The sequence below is a fragment of the Equus przewalskii genome, chromosome 13, assembly GCF_037783145.1.
Source record: "Equus przewalskii isolate Varuska chromosome 13, EquPr2, whole genome shotgun sequence".
Lineage (NCBI taxonomy): Eukaryota > Metazoa > Chordata > Mammalia > Perissodactyla > Equidae > Equus > Equus przewalskii.
In genome coordinates, this window is record NC_091843.1 from 574,483 (window position 1) to 596,826 (window position 22,344).

A 22,344-nucleotide genomic window follows, 5' to 3' on the forward strand; every position below is an offset into this window, starting at 1 on the left:
CTTAGGAGTGGGGTGAGGAGCAGGGCTTGGGGTCTGCTAGGCCAGGTCAGCCGTTGGATAGAGATCCTGCTGCAAAACCACATTTCATTTCATGAGACACTCCTTCAAAATGCATAAGTGAAATATATTTCTGAAAGATTTATAAAACGTATTTCAAGTAAGAAATAACTGTTGCTAGAATAGAAGTATTCAACTATTTGAAAATTCACGCATGATGCACTTTCCTATGACGTACATACATACCTCCACACGTATATGCACATATCATAAATGAATACATGTGAATTTATCAAGAGATCTTCCCAATCAAAGAGCCGTGTAACTAGAGGCCAAAGGGAGTGGGCTTTTTGATCTCTCTTAGGAAGAAATCTAATCATGACAAAATAGTAAGTGTGATTTACAGCAGGAAAATTACTAAAGTGATCATTAGACAAATGAGCTAGTGGGGGAAAATGTGGTGCTTGTTATTCAAAGAGTCTTCATTGTTTCCAGAACCTAGCTCTGTGCCGGGCACGGTGCTGGACAAGGGGCAGGCCAGGCTAAGCAAAATAGACAGGGCTTCTCCCCAGGGAACTGAGAGTCCTTTAGGGGAAACTCACAGAAAACGATTATCACACTTGAAACAAGATGGTGAAGACATTTTCAAAATGAGGGTGAGGTCAAAGTTATACCCAGAAAAATAAAACAAACTGAAGGTAAGACATGTTCAGAAAGCATTGAATGAAGCAGGATTCAAGGTCAAAATTATAAAGTGAAATAAAGAAAAGTACTACACAAGTGTGTAAGATACACTCCATGGAAAGGACACATCAGAGCATGAATGCCCTACAGAGTGAGACTCTGAGATGAAAACTGCCAGCCTCCTTGCCACAGTGTCATCGTGCGGCTTTCAGAATTAGCCGTTCAAGTAGATGAGTCAAACAAGGAAACACAAGTAAACGCTTCACTTACACACAGAGACGTTCCTCCACTGCAGCCACAACACAGTTACGGAACAGAATCTGTGCTCAAGGGAAACAAACTGCCCCAACTGGAGATTTCATTACTACATATCTCCCTCCTGGGTCATTAGAAAAGGGGTCATCTGTAATTTTTAGCAAAGAAGATGGAAAAGGGGCTGTTGTGAGTTTTTAGTAAAGCAGCTGGACAGAGGAGAGAATGTGGGGGTAGAATCTCCTCTAGTCGGGGGGTCTGCATTCAGAAAGTGCCTCTCATGCCTCTGAAAACTTACCTGGCCTCTCTGAGTTGGTGAAGAACTCCATTGCAGAAGGTCATGTTTCCCTGAGGCTGGAGGAAGTCACTCCCTTGGATGCTGGCCTGTATGGCTGCTGGTTCAGATCCCAGGTTAATGACCAGGCGGCCATCTGGGGCTGCAGGTGTCAGATCAGTTGCTTATTTCGGAGAACTCATAACTTAATTGTCTCTTAGAACCATCTGGGACTTTATAAACAGTTTGTTGAAGAAGGAGTTTCTTTACAAATCTTAGGTCATTTCGCTAGAAGGCAAGATCCTACACTGTTCTGTGTTGTGTATAGTTCTATCTTATTTTATCACATGTGTAGATTTATGTAACACTGCAATATCAAGATATAGATCTATCTCATCACCACAAAGACCTCCCGCTGCTGAAGGAGAATTCTAGTCACGTTGACCCTCCTTACCCACCAACCTCCCCAGTCCCTGGCAGCTGCTAATCTCTTCACCATTTTCATAATTTTGTCATTTCTCAAATGTTACATAATAGAATTATACACTATATGACCTTTCGATATTGGCTTTTCCCCTCAACATCATGCCCTTGGGCTGCCTGTATCAATAATTTGTTCCTTTTTATTGCTGAATAGTGTTCCATGGTAGGGATGGACCAAGTTTGTTTGGTCATTCACCCACTGAAGGATGTTCAGATTGTTGCCAGTTTTTCGCTTTTACAAATAAGGCTTCCATGGTCTCTGTATAGAGATAAGTTTTCATTTCTCTAGGATAAATGCCCAAGAGCACAATTGCTGGATTGTATGATCAGAGTATGTTGAGGGAGTTTGTTTAGCCTTTATTTTTTTTTGAGGAGTTTTGGGTTTACAAAAAAAATTGACCGATTCTTCCCTCCCCACTAACCCCCTGGCAGCCACTGATCTTTTTCCTGTCTCATAGTTTTGCCTTTTCCAGAACTGATATACTTGGAACCATACAGTGTGTAGCCTTTTCGGATTGGTTTCTTTCACTTGCCAATATGCATTTAAGTTTCCTGTATGTCTTTTCTTATCTTGATAGCTCATTTCTTTTTATCAATAAATAATATTCTATCGTATGGATATATCAGCTTGTTTATCCGTTTACCTGTTGAAGGACCTCTTGGTCGTTTGCACGTTTTGGCTATAAACATTCCCGTGCAGGATTTTGTGCAGATGTATATTTAAATTCATTTGGGCAAATACTAAGTAGTGTAATTGCTGGATTGTATGGTGAGAGTATATTTGGTTTTGTAAGAAGCTGCCAGGCTCTCTTCCAAATTGGCTATACCGTTTTGCATTCCCACCAGCAATGAACGAGAGTTCCCACTGCCCCACATCCTCACCAGCATTTGGTGTTGTCTGTGTTTAGGACTTTAGCTACTCTAATAGGTATGTAGTGGCATCTTATTGTTTCAATTTACAATTCATTAATGACATATAACCTAGAGCATCCTTTCACACGCTTATTTGACATCAGTAAATCTTCTCTGGCAAACCATCTGTCAGATCTTTTGCCCTTTTTTTAAATTTCCTTGTTTGATTGCTTTTTTAAAAAAAAAATTTAATTTATTGAAATATATTTGACATATAACATTGTACGTTTAAGATGTAAAACATGTTGATTTAATATATTTATATATTGCAATATGATTGCCACTGCAGAATTAGCTAACACCTCTATCATGTCACATAATTATCATTTCTTATTTGTGGTGGTAACAATTATGATCTAGTCTTGTGGCAACTTTGAAGTTTATACTACAGTATAGTTGTCTATAATCACTATGCTGTGCGTTAGATCTACAATACTTATTTATCTACCAATTGCAAGTTTGTACCCTTAGATAACTTCTTCCCATTTACCCACTCTCCAGGCCCTGATAAACACCATTCTACTCTCTGTTTTTATGAGTTTGGCTTTTTTAGGTTCCACAGATAGGTGATATCATACAGTATTTTTCTTTCTCTGTCTGACTATCCTACTTAGCATAACGTCCTCAAGTTTCACTCATGTTGTTGCAAATGGTAGAATTTCCTTCTTATGGCTGAATAATATTCTATTGTGTGTGTGTGTGTGTATATATATATATATATATATATCTCATTTTCTTTTTTATGGTCAAATAATTTTCTATTGCGATATAATTGACATATAACATTGTGTAAGTTCAAGGTATACAACATATTGATATGATACATTTATATTGCAATATGATTGCTATTGTAGCGTTAGCTAACACCTCTATTGTGTCAAATAATTAACATTTCTTTTTGTGGTAGGAACAATTAAGATCTAGTCTCTTAGTAAATTTAATGTTTATAATACATTATAATTGTCTATAATCATTGTACTGTGTATTAGATCTCCAAGACTTATTTACCTACTAGTTGCCAGTATGTGCCCTTAAACAACTTCTCCCATTCCCCCACCCCGCAACCCCTGCTAACCACCATTCCACTCTCTGTTTGAGTTCAGTTTTTTTGAGATTCCGCATATAAAAGACACCACACAGTATTTGTCTTTCTCTGTATAACTTCTCTCACTTAGCATATTGTCCTTAAGATCCATCCATGTTGTCACACAGGGCAGGATTTCCTTTTATCTCATGGCTGAATAGTATTCCATTGTATATATATACCACATCTTTTTTGTCCATTCACCTGTTGATGGACACATGGGTTATTTCTATATCTTGGTTATTGTGAATAATGGTGCAATAAACACAGGAATGCATTTATCGCTTCAATATCCTGTTTTTATTTCTTTTGGATATATAACCAGAAGTGGAATTGCTGGATCATATGGTAGTTTTATTTTTAATTTTTTGAGCAACTTCCATACTGTTTTCCACAGTGGCTGAACCAATTTACACATTCACCAACAGTGTATGAGGGTTCCCTTTTCTCCACATCTTCACCGACACTTGTTATCTCTTGTCTTCTTGATAATAGCCATTTTAACAAGTGTGAGGTGATCTCATTGTGGTTTTGATTTGCGTTTCCCTGATGATTAGTGATGTTGAGCATCTTTCAATGTACCTGTTGGCCATTTGGGTGTCTTCTTTGGAAAAATATCTACTCAGTTCCTCTGCCTATTTTTTAATCTGATTGTCTATATTTTTTTGCTGTTGAGTTGTATGAGTTCTTTGGATATTTTGGATATTACTCCCTTATCTGATATACAATTTGCAAACATTTTCTCCCCTTCAGTAGGTTGTCTTTTCTATTTTGTTGATGGTTTCTTTTGCTGTGCAGACGCTTCTTAGTCTAATGTAGTCCAACGTGTTGATTTTCACTTTGGTTGCTTGTACTTTTGGTGTCTATTTAAAAATCATTGCCAAGGCCACTGTCAAGGAGCTTCTTCCCTATGTTTTTTCTAGGAGTTTTACTGTATCAGGTAAGTATTTAAGTCTTTAATCCATTTCAAGTTAATTTTTGTGAGTGGTAAGATAGGTGTCAAATTTCATTTTTTCTCTGTGTGGTTATAGTTTCCCAACACCATTTGTTGAAGAGACTCTCCTTTCCCCATAGAGTGTTCTTGGCCCCCTTGTCAAATATTAGTTGACTGTATATGCAGGAGGGTTATTTCTGGGCTCTTGATTCAATTCCATTGGTCTATGTGTCTCTTTTTATGCAAGGACCATGCTATTTTAATTACTATAGCTTTGTAGTACAGTTTGAAATCAGGAAGTATGATTCCTCTGGCTTTGTTTCTTATTCACGATTGCTTCAGCTATTCAGGGCATTTTGGCTACACACAAATTTTGGATTGTTTTTTCTATTTCTGTGAAAAATATCATTGGAATTTTGATAGAGATCAAATTGAATCTATAGATAGCTTTGAGTGGCTTATAGTCTATTTTTTCTGCTATAAATATAACTGTCCTTACTTCCTTTTGGTTTCCATTTGCATGAAATATCTTTTTCCATGTCTTCAATTTGAGCCTATGTGTGTTCTTAAAGAAGAAGTGAGTCTCCTGTAGGCAGCATATAGTTGAGCCTTGTTTTATCAGCCATCCAATTAATCTGTGCCTTTTGATTGGTGATTTCAATCCATTTCCATGTAGAGTAATTATTGATATGCAAAGACTAACTAATGCCATCTTATTAATTGTTTTCCGGCTGTTTCATACTTCCAGTTTTTCTTTTTCTCTCTCTTGCTTCTTCTCTTTGTGAACTGGAGATTTTCCGTGGTGATATACTCTGATTCCCTTCTTTTCGTCTTTTGTGAATCTTCTGCGTTTTTGCTTTGTGATTACCATGAGGCTTACATAAAACATCTCATAGATAAAACAGTCCATTTTAAGCTGATAGCAACTTAACTTCAACTGCCTACAAAGATCCACTCTTTTACTCCTCCCCTTTTGTACTTTTGATGTCACAGTTTACCTCTTTTTAGATTATTTATTCATTAACAAATTATATTAGCTGTAGTTATTTTTAATACTCTTTTCCCTTAACCTTTATACTCTAGTTAAGTGGGTAACACAGCATCCTGTTGCAGAATTGGAGTTTTCTAAATCTGACTGTGTATTTTTTTTTTATCAGTGTGTTGTATACTTCTGTATGTTTTCATGTTGCTGATTAGCATCTTTTCATTTCAGCATGAACTGCTTTCAGCATTTCTTGTAAGGCAGGTCTAGTGGTGATGAACTCCCTCAGATTTGTTTGTCTGGGAAAGTTTCATATTCTGTATGATTTCACTTATTTCAGATTTGTTGGTATTTGTTTACAGGCCAAGATATGATCTGTCTTGGTGAATGTTGGTCGTTGGCACTTGAATATGTGTTCCACTGTTGTTGGAAAGAGTATTCTATAAATGTCATTTAGATCCTATTGGTCGATTGTGGTGTTCAGACACTCTGTTTTCTGGCTGATTTTCTGTCTAATAATTCTATCAGTCGCTGAGAGTGAGGTGTTGAAATTTCCAACTAAAATTGCGGATTTGTTTTCATGAATATTCTGTTGTTAGATGCACACATATTTAGGATTGCTATGTCTTCTTAGTGTGTTCCTCCTTTTATCATTATGGAATGTCTATCTTTGTCTCTTGTCACTTTCTTTGTTCTGAAATGTAGTTTATTTGGTATTAATATAGCTACTCCTGCTTTATTTAAACTAACGTTTGCATGGTATATGTAATAAAGAGTCTGACTCCATTTTTTGATACTTTAATGCTGACAGCTTTCAATCCATACTCCACTCGCTTCCTGTTTTGCCCACATCTGGGTGAGCTGATAAAAATATCCCTGACACGCCTTCATTTGGTTTCAGCGAGGAGTTCAAATCCCAGAATCCTTGACCCACATGTGAAGGAAACTATACCTCAACCTGCCCTTCTAACCACAGTAAAAAGCAAATCAGTCTCCTGTTTTTGCTCTCATGCTATTTTCAGATCTGCTGGGGAGCCTGCTCTGTCTCCCCAGAAAGCCTCATGATGTGAATAGTAACCTTTATCATACCTTCTTGATGCATGTATGATGTCATTGGTCTTGACATCTGTACCAAATTTTGAGCGAGGCTGGAAGGGGTGGTCCATCCTGCTTCTGGAGGATGAACACAATAGGATATATTTTTCCATTCTTTTACTTTTAGCCTACCTATGTCATTGTATTTGGTATGAGTTTTTTATAGACAGCATAGACTTGGGCTATTTTCTAACCTAATTCTACCAATTTCCAACATTTAATTGATTTATTAATTCATTTATTTAGACCAGTAGCATTTAAGTAATTATTGAGATTTAGGACTTAAGTATGCCATTTATTTCTGCTCTTTTCCTCTGTTTTCCCTTCATTTGTTTCTCTCTTTTTGACCTCTGTGGGTTACTAGAACATTTTTTGTTAGGATCCCATCTTGACTGATTTGTAATGTTTGGAGCATATCACTTTGTATAGTTTTCTCAGCAGTTGCTCTGGATATTACAATATACATAAATATTTGATTACAGTCTACTGGTATCAACACTTTACCACTTTAAGAAAAATTTGGAAATCTCACTCAGGTCCCTTTTCCCTCTCCACTGTTAAAATAACACTGCTTTGAGCACCACGTCAGGTAGTGCTATAACTTGTTTCAACTGTCAAGTGAATTTTCAAAACTTATGAGAATGGTCTATTTTATGTTTGCTCTTCGCGTGTTCTTTCTTCCTGATGTTCTCAAATTTTTTTCTTTTATCATTTTCTTTGTTTGAAGAATTTTCTTAGCCCTTCTTTAAGGCTAGGTTTTGTTGTTAGTGCCATCAAGTCAATTCTGACTCCTAGTGACCCTGTACAGCAGAATAGAACCCCGGCCAGTCTTTTTGCACCATCCTTTCACCTTCTGGCACTATATCAGACAATGCTCTACTGCTATACATAGGGTTTTCACGGTCAGTTTTTTCAGAAGTGGGTGGCTAGGTCCTTCTTCCTAGTCTGTCTTAGTCTGGAAGCTATACTGAAACTTGCCCATCATGAGTGACCCTGCTGGTGTTTGAAATACCAGTGGCATAGCTTTCAGCATCACAGCAACACACAGCCACCACAATATGACAACCGACGGATGGTGGTGTGGTTCCCTGAACACGAAATGGACTCAGGTTGCAGTGATGAGAGCACCAAATCTTAACCACCAGACCACCAGGGCTGGCTAAGGCTAGGTTGGCAAGCAACAAATTCTCTAGTTCTGCCTTCATCTGGAAATGTCTTGATTTCTCCTTCATTTCTGAAGGAGTTTTCCCAGATATAGGATTTCCTGTTGACAGCCCTTTTATCACTTAAAAGATATTGTGCCACTTCTTTCTGGCCTTTAATGTTTCTTCAGAGAAATCTGCTGTCATTCGAATCGATGTTCCTGTATGTACAGTACATCCTTTCTCTCTGGTTGCTTTCACGATTTTTTCTTCATCTTAGTTTTCAGAAGCTTAGTTTTTCTATTTCTAAGAGTGAATTTCTTTGGCTTGTCCCACTTGGTGTTTGCTCAGCTTTTCAAAACTGTTGTTTCATGCTTTTCATTAAATTTGTGAGTTTATCAGTCATCATTTTTTTCAAATACTTTTTCAGCTGCACGATCTCTCTCCTCTCTTTCTGGGATTTTGATGATACACATGTTTGCTATTTTTTTAAGGTCCCTGAGAAGTGTAGTCTTTTTAAAAAAATTATTTTCTTTCTGTTGTTTTGATTCAGTAAATTCTATTGACTTATCCCCAGTTCACTAATTCTATCTTCCGTCACCTCAACTCTAGTATTAAGCACAGCCAGTGTTTTTTATTTGCTATTGTATTTTTCCTTGTATAATTTCCATTTGATCCTTTCTTAAAATAAATTCGTTTTGATGAGATATTCTATTTTTTCATTTGTTTCAAGAGAAATTGTAGTCATTTGCTGAAGCGTTTTTATGACAGCTAACAAGCTTTTATGAGATAACCCCAACATCTGGTTTATCTCGGTGTTGGCTTAAGTCAATTGTCTTTTATCCTTTAAGATAAGATTTTCCTGGTTCTTTGTATGATAGCTAATTTTTAGTTGAAACCCAGACATTTTGGCTTTTATGTTAAGACTTGGATCCTATTTAAGGCTTCTATTTTAGCAGGCAATCACCTTAAGCTTAGCACTCAGGTCCCTGGTCTACTTTTGCCAGTTGTGTTTCCAGGGACAAGATAATTTTCAGAGCCTTTGCTGTACCATTTTGGTCTGCTTAGTCTACTTGGTGATGCTGAGGATCCCACTAATTTGTCCTGGTATTGCCTGTTTGAGTAGAAGGTGCTTCCCAAGGGCAGACTCCCTCGTGTGTCTGGGTGAGGGAAGGGAGTCTCTGGTCCAAAGGGACAGGAGCTCTTCCCATGGCCTCTTGTCAGTGGGGTTCCTGCTCAATCCTTCTGCAGGTACCTCTGGGCCCATCTGGTGTTATCAGTGATCTGGGAGAGGAGTGAGCCCACCTGTGCCACCTTCTTTGCCTAGGCACAGGGTGGACTATAAGATGCTCTGCTGTTGTGTTGTTCTTCTGGTCTTGGGTCCCTAGGAGTCCACCTTCCTCTTTCCACATTTCAAGTTCCCTTGTGGTTGCCTCGTGCTATTTCTAGGGTTTATCCTTTTACTTAGTGAGAGGAGCAGGGAGAGATAAGTCTACACTATCTTACTTGAACCCCCTTTCTTAGTGGTTACACCATCAATCTTGCTTTCATTTATTCACTCAATAATCATTTATTGGTCTTTGTGCACTGGTCTAGACCTTGGGGAATATCAGAGTGCAGCATGTGGAGGGAAAGTTCTGTTTGGAATGGGAAGATGGGCGAAAACAAATCATCAAATTGAGATCACCTGCGTCGGGGACGTTCTCCTTTGTCTCTCAAGTCATAAAATTGGAGGTCAGGCTAAACATTCTTCAGCCTCCACTTAATCCTTTTTTGCCCCAAAGATTGGCACCTGAGCTAACAACGATTGCCAATCTTTTTTTTCCTTCTTCTTCCCAAAGCCCCACCCCCACTCCCCAGTACGTAGTTGTATATTCTAGCTGTGAGTGCCTCTGGCCATGCTATGTGGGACACCACGTCAGCATGGCCTGACAAGCAGTGCCATGTCCGCACCCAGGATCCCAACCGGTGAAACTCTCAGCTGCCAAAGTGGAGCGCAAACTTAACCACTTGGTCATGCGGCCGGCCCCTCACTTGATCCTTTTGAATGAAACTCCCAAATAGCTTCTGCTACTGGTTCTCACTTTCTGATACCCTTTCTCTTCTCTCACCCTTCTCGTCTCTCACCTGAGTAACTTCAGTGGTTGCCTCCTGGTTACTCTGTTGCTGCCTGGGAGTTTGGCTATAACTCACCTGCTGGAAGATAGTTAATAGCCCTCCAGGGCTACACTGCCCTCAGAGTCTACATGGCAATGGTCCACATTCCTTGGATTAATGCACTCACTCGATGGTCTGCCTCTGCACTTTCTCAGACCTCATCTCACACACATCCTTTCTTGCACATCACAGTGCAGAAATACTAAACTCTCACGGTCATCTTAGTCAGCTGGGGCTGCTATAGCAAGATGTCGTAGACTGGGTGGATCAAACAACTGAAATTTATTGCTCACAGTTCTGGAGGCTGGGAAGTCCAACATCAAAGTGCTGGCCAGTTCGGTTTCTGCTGAGAGCCTGCCTCCTCACAGGCAGTTGCCTTCTCTCTGTGTCCTCAGATGGTGGAGAGAGGGGAAGAGAGCTTTTTCTCATCTCTTCACATAAGGGCATAATCCCATCATGAGGGCTCTACTCTCATGACCTAATTATCTACCAGAAGCTCCACCTCCATTATCATAACACTGGAGGTTAGTTCTTCAACACACACAGTTTGCGGGGATAAAAACATTCAGTCCATAGCGTAGGTCCTTAAACACATCATGACATGTCTTCTTTCTGCACCATGGTGTCTACCTGACCTTCGGTCTGGCATGCTTCTCCCTCTTCTCATCTTGTCCACCTACAAAACCTTCATTTATCTGACACAGCAGGGTGCAATGTCACCTCCAGGAAGGTGTGGCTTCCCTGACAGTCACTCTCTCCTCTGTGCTAACTTGACCATGCTCACATATTTGCAGTTTTCACAAGGAAACGTGTTTGTTTACAGTTGTCTCCCTGTTTAGTCAGTGAGTTCTGAGAGTCTGGTTCCTGAGGAAAATCCCACCTGTGATTTTTAAGGCCTGACCATAGGCAATCAAAAAGGCTTTACTTGACAGGCCTCATGGCTCTTCCACACCAGCCTTGGTGCACAGCCAGCTCATTGTCATCTCTGGAGAGTTAGCTGTAGGCAAGGCTCCAACATCCCTGGCTCTTCATGCTCTTCCATATATTTGCATTCCTGGCTGAGGTGCCTTCATTCCTAGGTCTCTTTACCTGAGGCCTTGGGCAGAGTTTGGGAGAGGAGGGGGAAAACTTGAAGACACTTGTCCCCACTCTAACTCTGTGCACTGCAATTTTCCACAAGTAGCCTTACCCCCTCACCCTCCTCCTGACCTCAGAGTCCATGAAACTGCTGGAGTCTTATTCAGGGCTCTGTCAACAGTGACATAATCCCCACCCCTGCAAGGATATTCTTGGCCCTAGGCTAGCATGCCATTTAATTGGAGGAAATGGAGCAGGGAGGAGTCAGCATGTGCATATACTAAGACAGTGAATGATTAAAGACTTCACTGTTTGATTTTGGCTCATTGTTTCTTTAATTAGCTACTCTGATGGCTGAAAGTTCAGGTCTCTCTCTACCTCAGCTGAGCTCTTGCAAAGTTCCTCATTAGAAGGGGTTCTGTCTTATTCACGTCATATTTAGTGCTTAGGAATATCCAGGTATATAGCAGTTGTTAAATGCATGTTAACTGAACAAAGACCATGGAAGGGCTTATAGCAGTCGTATAACTGTGTAGGTGCCTGTAAGAGAGAGAATGAGGAGACATGGAGTGCAGGGAGTGTTATGTCTATAGCTTCACAAATCTGGCTGAGAACACTTGTGGCCTTGGATACAAGCTTGCTTTCCTTCCTTCCCTGTTTTCTCCCCAGCGCTGGGCTCAGCTCTTCTCACTTCTATCATGGGATATGTTGATGGAGGCATCCATCTACCCTGCAAGTCCTCACGTTGGTTCCCTCAATGCACAGTCAAGTGGAAAGGTCCACAGGGACATGATTTGCTCTCAGACTCAAAGGCAAATACAGACAGACACAGCCTGTTTGCTGGGGAGACCTCCTTTACAGTCCAAGAAAATGCTGGGAGCACATCATGCTCTATCTGATGCCAGCCTTGATATCAGCTCCCCTACATTAGACCCAGTGTGTATGGGGTTAAAACCAAAGCACTCTTTCCCTGCTGGCTCCCTGGCTCCCTGGCTCCAGAATCCACCATCTGCCATGGAGACAGACAGCCAAGGTCGCCCACCTGTCTTCCTTATCATCCCCTCCTCCTTCCTGCAAGCAGCCTCCCAAGGCCAAACACAGGCTGGTAGGAAAGCTCAGACCAACAAGGCCACTGACTCCCCATCACACACACACACACACACACACACACACAAGAGCCCCATTCCTCAAAAACCTTTAAAACCCCTTGCCTCCCCTCTTTCGGGGAAACGAGATAAAACAAGACAAATTTGAGGGCTCACTCTTGTCTCCTGACTGGAATCATTCAAAATAAAAACTCTTCCCTTGCCATAGCCTGGCGTTCCAGTTTTAATTTGGCCCCTCTTGTGTGGCGGGTAAAGAACCTATGTTTGTAGACGCTAGCACAGCCAGCTCCCCGACTAAGGTTGAGAGGTGGGATCCAGGATACGGATAGGAGGTGAGTGCGCGGAGGAGGGGCATGGGTGGGGTGGAAGCTTGGGTCACCCAGAGGGAGGATGGGAGCCTCTGTCTCAGGATCGTTGTGTAGGATTGCTCAGTTTAATGATTAGTTTTGAAATTCAAAGGTCAATGAGGTAAAAAAAATAAAATCATAAACATTTGATTAGGTGGAAACAGAATTGTTTAACATTCCAGAGGAAAAGAATTAAGTGCTTCCTTCACCACATAATGGTCTTCATGGTGCAACCCTCCAAAGTCAACACATGCAAAATTGAAGAACACCAACTGCAGGAACAAAAACAAAAAAATGTTTACTCATTTTATAAAAAACATACTACTAAATACGTACTCAAACGTTACTCTGGGAAACAGAACAGAATAAAAATGTAAATAATTTCAGGAAAGATTGAAAAATAATAGGACAAGTAATGTAAATCCAAGTATGTCAGTAATCACAATCAACGTAAAAAGACAATTTGCCAGTTAAAAGACAAAGAATGTCAGACTGGATTAAAAACATCTCAACTACTGCAATTAATGAGAGAAAAATGTAACCCTATGAGGTATTCATTGAAAATTCGATTAAAATTCAATTGAAAAGTGAAAAGGCATAATAGACAAGTGTTAACCAAAGGAGCACCATAACAAATATATTAGTGTTAAGAGAAGAAAAAAAAGTTTTAAGAAAAAAGGCCTTATTAGGATAGTTATTTCATAAACATAAAAAGTTTATTCACTAGAAAATTATAAAAAATTTTAAATATATATGCACCTTATAATAGTATATCTCAACATATATAAAGTAAATATCAATAAAAGTATAAGGAGAAGTTGAAATACTATGAGTTCTAAAACTGATTAAATAAGTAGACAAAATTAGTAACAATATAGAATATTTTATCTATGAATTAGCAACCTTGATATAATAGATATTCCTAGAGGACTTCATCACCAAAAATCATTATTTTGAAGCACATGTGAAATATTTACAAAATTTCACCAAACACTGACACATAAAACTGGTTTTCAGAAAGTTTCGTGGAATTAGCATCATTCAGACAATACTCTCCAGCCACAATATAATGAAGTGATGATAATAAAAAATACTTTAACACTCTCATATGTTTGAAAGAAATTCAGTGAGTATTTAAAAGTCTTCCCACAAAGACAACATCAGAGCTTTATTGTTTTATACACAAAATCCACCAAGAATTCAAGAAAACAGGAAATTTCAGTCACACAGCAAGTCTTCCAGCAAACAGAATGAGATGAAATATTAAAGTCATTTTGTTAGGTTAACATAATTTTGATGCCAAACCAAACAAGGTCAGTTTGAAAAAGGAAAAGTATTGACCAACTTTATTCAGAAGCAAAACTATAAAAGTCTTTTCAGAATTTTTGGAAACTCAAACCAAAAGGATATAAAAAAAAATCTAATACATCATGACCAAATTGAACTTATCCTGGAATGAAAGGCAAGGTCAACATTGGAATTTATATTAATGTAATTCTTACCTTAACTAATCAAAGGAGAAAAATTATCATGTTCTCAATAGATGTAAACAAAGCTTAGATAAATTTCAACATCCATTCATTATTAAAACTCTTGTGAATCCAGAAATAGAAGAAAACTATTTTTAAAAAGTATCTAAAAATACCTACATCAAACATCATACATAATGGTGTGCCATTTATACTCAATAAGTGAATAAGGATGACAACCTTAAATATTGCTGTTCAGCACCGTGCTGAAGTACCAGCCACGCAACAAGGGAAGAAGCTGATAAAAGAATTATGACTTTTAGAAAGGAAGAAATAGAATGCCCTCCTTGTTCAGAGTATATGATGGCATACACTGAAAATCTAGAGGAATTCACAGATGAATTATTTCAATTCATAAAAGAATTCATGTTCATAAGATTAATAAAGATAAATTGCATAACTATATGCCACAAAAAAACCAACATACCATGTATAATGATAAAAAAACAACTAGGAAAAAATCCAATAAAACTTTTGCAAACTCTTATGAAGATATATAAGACTTTATTAAAAGACGCTAACAAGAACTAAAATAAGAGCAGAGATGTAACTTCTCTCAGATAAGAAGGTACCATATTTTTTAAATATCACTTATCCCATAATTGATCTATATGTTCAATATAATACTATTGAAAATCTCAATAGAGTTTTCTTAGAACTAGACAAGTCAATCCGAAATTTATGTGGCTGAGCAAATGGCCAATAATTGCCAAGACACAGCAAAACAAGAAACTGAGAAGCTTAGGTTAGTATATATGAAGACATAGCCCAGAGCTGTGATGATGAAGCCAGCCAAAATTACGGGCACCAAGACAGACAAGTGGACAACGGCACAAAACAAAGAGCCAGGAAACAAAATCGACACCCGAGCAGAAACTTGAAGTGACAGAGGTGACATTGCATGCAAGAGTGTGTGGAGCAAATAAACAATGCTGGCACAGCTGTGTAAAAGAAAATGAAATTGAACATCTACCTCATTTTACATACAAAAATAAATCCAGATGGAGTAAGACTTAGGAAGAAACATAACATTTTAAACGTGTAGGAGAAATTATAGAAAAATACCTTTTTAATCTTGGGATATCAGATGACTTCTTAACTGAGAATCAAACTGCCTTTCTAGTCAGCAATCACTGAGGGGTCTGTGGACTGTTTTTCAGAGACATTTTTCCAGCCCTCAGCCTGGCGCCTGCCCTCTATTTTACTGGGATTACTCTGCTTTGTCCTGGTGTTAATGTCAATTGTCTGAGAATTTCCTTCCCCAAAGACCAGGCTAAGTGAGAGAGGCAAGCACGGCCCCGTGGCTTATTCACACACCCAACTGGGCTGGGGTCAGGGATGCTCCCTCCCTCCTCCGGGTCTGTTCTTCCAGCCCCTGCTCCAGGGCCCATCCCCGGACCACAGGGACCACAGTCCTCGCCCTGTCCAGGCTGACCCACGATGGCTCCCGTGGGAAATGTCAGCCCCACAGGCCCTTTCTGTAGAACCCAGAATTAGGGAAAGAAGAATTTTCAATACCTGTAGACCTCATATAAATTTCTAAGACCACATCAAAACAGCAGTAAAAAAGTTTCAGAGTAGTTAAAAAGACTTTGTGAAAGAGGAAATAAAAGTGAAGACAAGATAAAATAATATTCAGCCTCATTAAGTTTTTACCTCAAGAACCATTTCTCCACCTTGGCGGTGATACTGCCCCCTTGAGAATGTGTGCCATGATCCCACCTTCCCTCCCAGTCTCTCTCCCATCTCATCTTCCCTTCTCCCAGATAACCTCCACTCCACCTCCACAAGATCCTAGATGCCAGTCCCTCCCTTCAGTGTGAACATTCCTGAACTCTCGTTTTACCCCAAATAGAGACAGTACAGTGGTGGAGTGGGGGCGCAAAGGAGAGTTTCAGAAGAGCCCCCATCCTTCACCCACAGCTCATCTCCCTGAGCAAAGAGCCACAGCTGTGTTTGTACCTTACACACTCCTGTGTCTACTACCGGATACTGTGTTTCTATTTCAGGGGAAATCTGGGCAGAATTGAGCCTGTCTTGTCACGTTCTGTGCTTCCACACAGTTCTCCTGGGTCCCTCTTCTTCATGATTTGAGCCACTGTGCACTATCTTGACTCTAGACTGGACAGGAAGCATGGGCAGGCCAACAAGGGCAGCTGTTTTCCTCTCCCCATAGACTAATGAATTCATCTGCACATACATAGGGGGTTTAGGATGGGCATCGAAACGCATTGATGGAAATCCCTATAAATTGTCTGCAAATCTTGCCCATTGGTACATTTCCTAAAGAGAAGAACTGTAAATTTTATGAGCTCTCTCAGGGTATGTGGACCCAGGATGGGGAAGAACCCATGGACTATCTCCCTCAGCTTCCCTCTGTCCTGAAGCCTTTATCAGGGCTGTATATAGCACTGATTTTTTTTTTTTGAGTCATGCACTCCAGGAAAAATTGGGTAAGTGTTATCACACGCAGAGACTTTGTCCCACACTGTCCTATGGGCCCCTGTTCTGTGACTTCAGATCTTTTGTATTTTTGGTGTCAGACTGGATAAAGAAGCATAGAGTGGCAGGTGAGAGAAGCTGCTCCCCACCCCTATTTATCTCTTCCTTACAAGGCTCTAGTTTATGATTCTTACAACCTGCAGGCCATGGGTCTCTGCAGAGACAAGCTTGTGATGGAGACCTTGAAACTGCTGCAGATACCGGGGGAGGTGCATTTTGTAGAGAATGCCCATGGTCTTCATCAGATCTGGTGGGTCCATGACACCAAAAAAGGGCAGCCACCCTTTGTCTCCCCTCTCCCTACCTCCTGCTCTCCATGTGAGCACTGATCTGCCTCCTCTGTTTGCTTGTTTTCAGAATCAAGAGAGGCCCAGAAACATATAGGTACCAACCACTGTGGGGGTGACAGTGGGACAGAGCCTTGGGTGGACATGGGAGAGGGAGCTCACCAGTAACTGATATAGGATCAAGAAGGGAGAGGGCAGGGCCTGTGCCATCCAAGACGGGGGTCCCAGGCAAAGATCCAGGGAATTGAGGGTATTATGGCCAGGAGTCTGGGCTGAAGGGGAAGGAGGTGAAGTTGGGCAGGAAGTGAGGGTGAGAGGAAGATGGATAGTGAGGTCACTCTAGTCTCACAAAGTCAAACAGGGGCTTATGTGGAGGGACAGTGGTAGGCTGAGGCAATATACAGGCGTTATGACCTCACGGTTAGGCATCTCCAGGCCTTGTTGAGGCCCCAGGGCTGCAGTGGAGATGAGAGAGGGGATGGGCAGTGTCTGGTGGGGATTCTGACTCTGGGACCTCACTTGACCTGCCCTGAGCCAGTCTGCAGTAGGAGCGGGTAACCTCTGGGCCCAGCCCAGGTCCCTCCTCAGTAACTCAGGCTCTCTCTCCCATACCACACCCCCGTGGAGGTGACTCTGGACCCAGACATGGCTAGCCCCAGCTCTGCTTTCTTATCTGAAGCTGTAACCCATAGAAATACTCCCCAGAAGGTGTCCTGATTGGAAGAAGAGATTTACAAGGACGTGTGCAGTGGTTTCTCAGGATTTCCAAGCAGGGAAACATTGCTGGGAGGAGGACATGGGACACAGTAAAGCCAGTGTTTGGGAATGTGCTGGGACAACATGGACAGGAGGGCAGAGAATGTGACTTTTTCTCTCAACAATGGGTACTGGGTCCTCAGACTGTGGAGAAAACACTCGTGTTTCACATTGAATCCCCATAGAATCAGCCTTTCTTCAGGCAGCCCCCCTAAATGAGTGGGGATCTTCATGGACTACAAAGGTGGGGCCATGTCCTTCTTCAGTACAAATGACCAGTCCCTCATTTGTAGCCTGACCCATCACTTTGAAGGCTTATTGAGGTCCCACTTTTGGTGTGAAAAGTAAGAGGTGAAAAATGTGCCTCTATGTCACCTGTGCAGCACCCCAGGGATCAGAAACAGAAGCCCGTTCTCAGAGACCCCCACCCCCAGACACAGACAACCTAGATCCTGCCCACAAGGGACCTCACCTTTCCTCTCCAGGAGTGATGCCCAAAGGGAATCACAGCTCATAGTCTCCTTAAAGATGCTAAGGTTTCTCTCCAGCTCCAGAGCCTGCAGCAGCAGCCAGCAGTGATGGCTTCTAGGTGAGGGGAGCTTGGCCCATCCATGTGGCAACCATGACCCTGAGATAGGGAGGGAAGAAGGCTGACAATGGATTTAATTTGCCCCAACTCTCCGTAGCTAAATGACCTTTTATAAGGAACAACCTCTCAGGCTCCTCACCTGTTAAGCAGGGGCAAGGATTCCCACCTCAGGGTCGTTAGCAAAGGTTAAAGATGCAGTAATGTGAATCATCTTGGTGATGTTAGCTAATGATTTGTTCATATATTACACTTTGTGCCAAGAGAATTACTGTTCATATATTTCACACTAATTTATTTTCCGTACTCTACATTACCCATGGAATATTGATTGAGCACTTGTTCTGTGCCAGGCCTGGCCCAGGCGCTAGAGATGTCGTTTGGAATACAGGGCCCAGCCTGGTGGAGGATCCTCATGGGCTCATCTTTGGGAGTGTCAGAGGATCCCATTCTCTCTTCTCAAGATCTCAGAGAAGACAGACAGCATATTGTGCACCTAAAAGGGGCAGGGCATGGAAACTGTTAAATAACCAAAATTCAACCAAGTAAATTTTAAAGATCTAATTGGATTTACTGAATGATTCATGAGTCAGTCAGCATCCCATCTAGCAAGTAGAGAGGAGCTCTGAGGACCTGTGCAAAATGGAAGGCTTTTATAGGCACACGAAGAAAGGGATTACCTCACCTTCCTTTGGGGAATGAAAAGGGCCCACGTAGCAGCTTATCTCATTGATGCTGACCAGAAAATTCCAGATTTAAGATTACATTTCTGGGGAAGGTTGAAACTGCAATTAGGTTAGGTATGAAGCCCTGGTTTGGTGATGTGGGCTTAGCATAAGCGGCTCCATTTGGGGCCTTTTGTTTCTTTTTGACAAAACAAACTTAGAGGATCAGTAGACTGGAGATAAGGACACTGCAGACAGGAGATGCCCCCTGCTGTCGGTTCAGTGAGTCTCCTCTTGGGTTTCGAGCTCTGCTCCCTTTGTGTCCTGAGATCTCAGACTTTGTTCGGGATCTGGAGAGGCTTTGTCCTCTCAATGGAGGGACTGTGTCCTCCATGAACCCGTGCTCTGTCCTTGATGAGCACTCAGTTGTTGTCCGGAGGGAGCACAGTTCCCCGTGGGGCTCGGACTCACTGAGAATCCAGGAGTTTTTCTTAGGTTTTCAGATTCCTTTTGGAATCCAGGATAGGAATCCAGCAACTTTTCTTTTGTTTCTAGATTCCTCCAGGGATCAGGGCCAGGACTTTAACAACTTTCTTGTGTTTTCAGAGGAAATTTCAGAAACAGAATCCTAGTCATCTAAATTTTCTGAGAGAAACCTTCCTTCAGGGGCCCTGGCCAGGTTTATGTTTAAGAACTCTGGCCTCATACATGCACGTTTGTAACTAAGTGGGCTGAGCAGACCAAAAGCAGTCTGCAATTTCAATGGCCATTATGGAGAACTTTCAATCTCCCCAAACTAGCTTTTCTTAAAACCAAATTGGAAAATTGTGGCTCTAAAATTAAGAAAAATGAATGGTATGTCTATTTTTATCGGTACCCTGAGGCTTCTGGATATGCACAAAGCTCTAAAATTGCCTCACTACAAGATAGCTTGTCTAAATTAGCCAAAACAACTACAAAAGTGAGGGAGAACAAAATGGCTTCTGAAGCCTCATGTCCGCCTCCTCCTTCTTCTTTGTCTCAGGCGCCACACTAATTGGGTTTATTTGGTAAGTCAAATTACAGGATAAGCATGGTTGATAACTCATAATAAGCTTTTTTAGGTTATATTGTTTGGGTGAGTGTTACTAAAAAGTGTTCTAGAAATTGTATAAAATTCCTGTAATTCTAGCTACTATCTAAAATGTATGTCACAAAAATCCTCAAAGTTTCTTGTCAATTCTATTTACCCATTGCCTTTTTAAAAGTCTTTTGTCAGTTATAGACAGTTATTGTTTTTATTCTGATGCTTTTACAAATATGTTTCATGTTCAAAGAGATTCATGGAAAAGACTTTGACAAGTACTGTGGAATACAAGTTTTGATAACTTTAAAATCATAACACTGAACTGGGTGGGAATTTCTGGAACTCAAGTGGACAGCTGATTGCTTTGATGTTTTGTTTTCCAGATGTAAAGAACCACTTTTTCTTCTCTCCTTTAAGCAATCTATAACTTACAGCAACTTGGTAAAGTGTATCTTTGCAACAAGAGTTGAAAATTTATCTTTCTCTCTCTACTTGATCCCTCCAGAATTCAGAAACTCTTAAATATGCTTTTCATGGCAATACCTGTATTTGCATGGGTTACGTGAGGGCCTGTTCTCCTCGTAGCAAAACACAATTGGAAATACTGGCTAGATTACCAAGGCTTCAACTAGAATGTTATATTTAAGAAAGATGTACTTGGACTCAGAGATGATCACACAGCTTTAAGAAACTGCTTGAAAAATCAGCCTAGTACCTTGCTTACAAGCAGGAATCTCTCTGTGACTCAGAGAGTTGGCCGACTCCACAGCCAAAGCAATTTCAGCTCAGTAATGGTCGCTTAAGTCACTGGCCAAGGTAGTTTTAGATAATTATATAGCCCTTGGTTATCTACTTGCTGAGCAAGGTGGTAACTGTGCAGTGGCAAACGCCTCCTGTTGCAATGAATATTCACTTCCTGTGGATAGATGCTTCTGGGGAAATAGAAACCCAATTACCTATGATTAGAGAGCAAGCACATTGGCTACAAAAATTGGTCACCTGACAATTCACTGTCTTTGGACTTGTTCAGCTGGTTACCTTCTGGTCTGGGCTCCTGGTTTGCAACCATCCTGAAAAACGGGTTTACAGCGTTGTTGTTCATCTTACTCTGTACACTTGTTGTGAAGTTCTGTACCTATTGCCTGTTGAGCTTCTGTAAAAATGGCACACCCAATAAGGGCTCAACAATTGTTAGCTCAACAATTTGAAACGATTTCTGACACTTACAACCTCGGACAATGATAGAGTTTCAATAAGAAATGCGTGAGAGTTCTCCCTCCTGATCTTCCTTTTACTCAACATGTTGCCTTGGCAGCTGGAGAATACAATCACTATGCAGCCTCCTTCCAACGTGGGACACAACAACCAGGAAAGGTCCTTCCTGGTATCGACGGACCAGACTACTATGTGCAGAGACCCTGACTGTTGATCAGCAGTGCTTTCATAGAAAGATGTTGATCAAAAGGGAAAAATGTGGAAACGTGGAAATTAATTTTTAAAAAACCTTAACTAATTTGGAGCGGGAAGGCCTGTCCAGGGAGTTTTCACCCTCATTACACATCCTCAATTACACCAAACAGGAAGAGACAGAGGCTTGCATCTTTCACAGGAAACGCAATTACTTTATTACTGAAGGAAGATTTCTCTCTACCCAGCAACAGCCCAGCCAATGAGAAACACTGCAGCTCAGCCAATGAGAAATGCCACAGCTCAGCCAATGAGAAATGCCAGAGCTCACCCAATGAGAAGCTGTTGCCACCCTGATTTGTTACTCTCCTCCAATGGACTTTGCTGTAGAACAGCCCCTCCTTCTCCCCCTTTTTCTCTGTAAAAGCAGCTCCTCCTCTGTGCTCTGGGTTTGTCTGTGGTTCACTGCAGCATGTGCTTCGTGAATTGCGATCGTTTTGGCTAGTCCCAAATAAACTCATTTTGGGGATAAAATAACAGGCAAACTTGCTTTTTAAGTTGACATACTCACCTGCAGGGCAAGGGCTTGATTCCCCTCCCCCTCTTTATTTACCAGTTTTTCAAAATGAGGGTTTCCTTAGAACCAAATGAGGTTTTGTGTGTTTCTTAGTGCCATTATGAATTTGCGGATTTATACATATTAGATGCGTTTCAGTCCATTGCAGTTAGGATTCTCACTTAAGCTCAAACCAGTTTGCCCAAAAGGAGCTGCCTCAGGTTGGCCGCGGCTTGCTCTCGCCCAGCCCGGGCAGTCATGCTCACTCCCTCCTCCACCAGCCATTCTCCAGGGCACCCTAGTTACTTTGTGCGGTGAAGCAGATTTACATATCTATAAGCCTTTTACGTTTCCACGCTAAGACTGCAGGAGCTCAGAAAGTACTTATTCTCATTTTGCAGGAATTCCAGTCCATTCCTAACGGTCCACAGCTGTCCCGGGTTTCACGTTTAACTTTGAAACAT

General features: G+C 41.1%; 1 protein-coding gene across 1 annotated transcript in view; it reads left to right on the plus strand.

Moving 5' to 3' along the window:
• The window catches only part of LOC139075420 (butyrophilin-like protein 3), a 44,625-nt gene extending 27,662 nt beyond the window's left edge, over window positions 1-16,963 (plus strand). Inside the window, 8 exon segments of the mRNA XM_070571736.1 lie at window positions 874-934; window positions 1,246-1,376; window positions 10,988-10,995; window positions 11,743-11,963; window positions 12,487-12,511; window positions 15,216-15,298; window positions 16,576-16,625; window positions 16,915-16,963. Coding sequence (XP_070427837.1) covers window positions 874-934; window positions 1,246-1,376; window positions 10,988-10,995; window positions 11,743-11,963; window positions 12,487-12,511; window positions 15,216-15,298; window positions 16,576-16,625; window positions 16,915-16,963 — 628 coding nt within the window.
• Window positions 16,964-22,344: the final 5,381 nt, after the last annotated feature.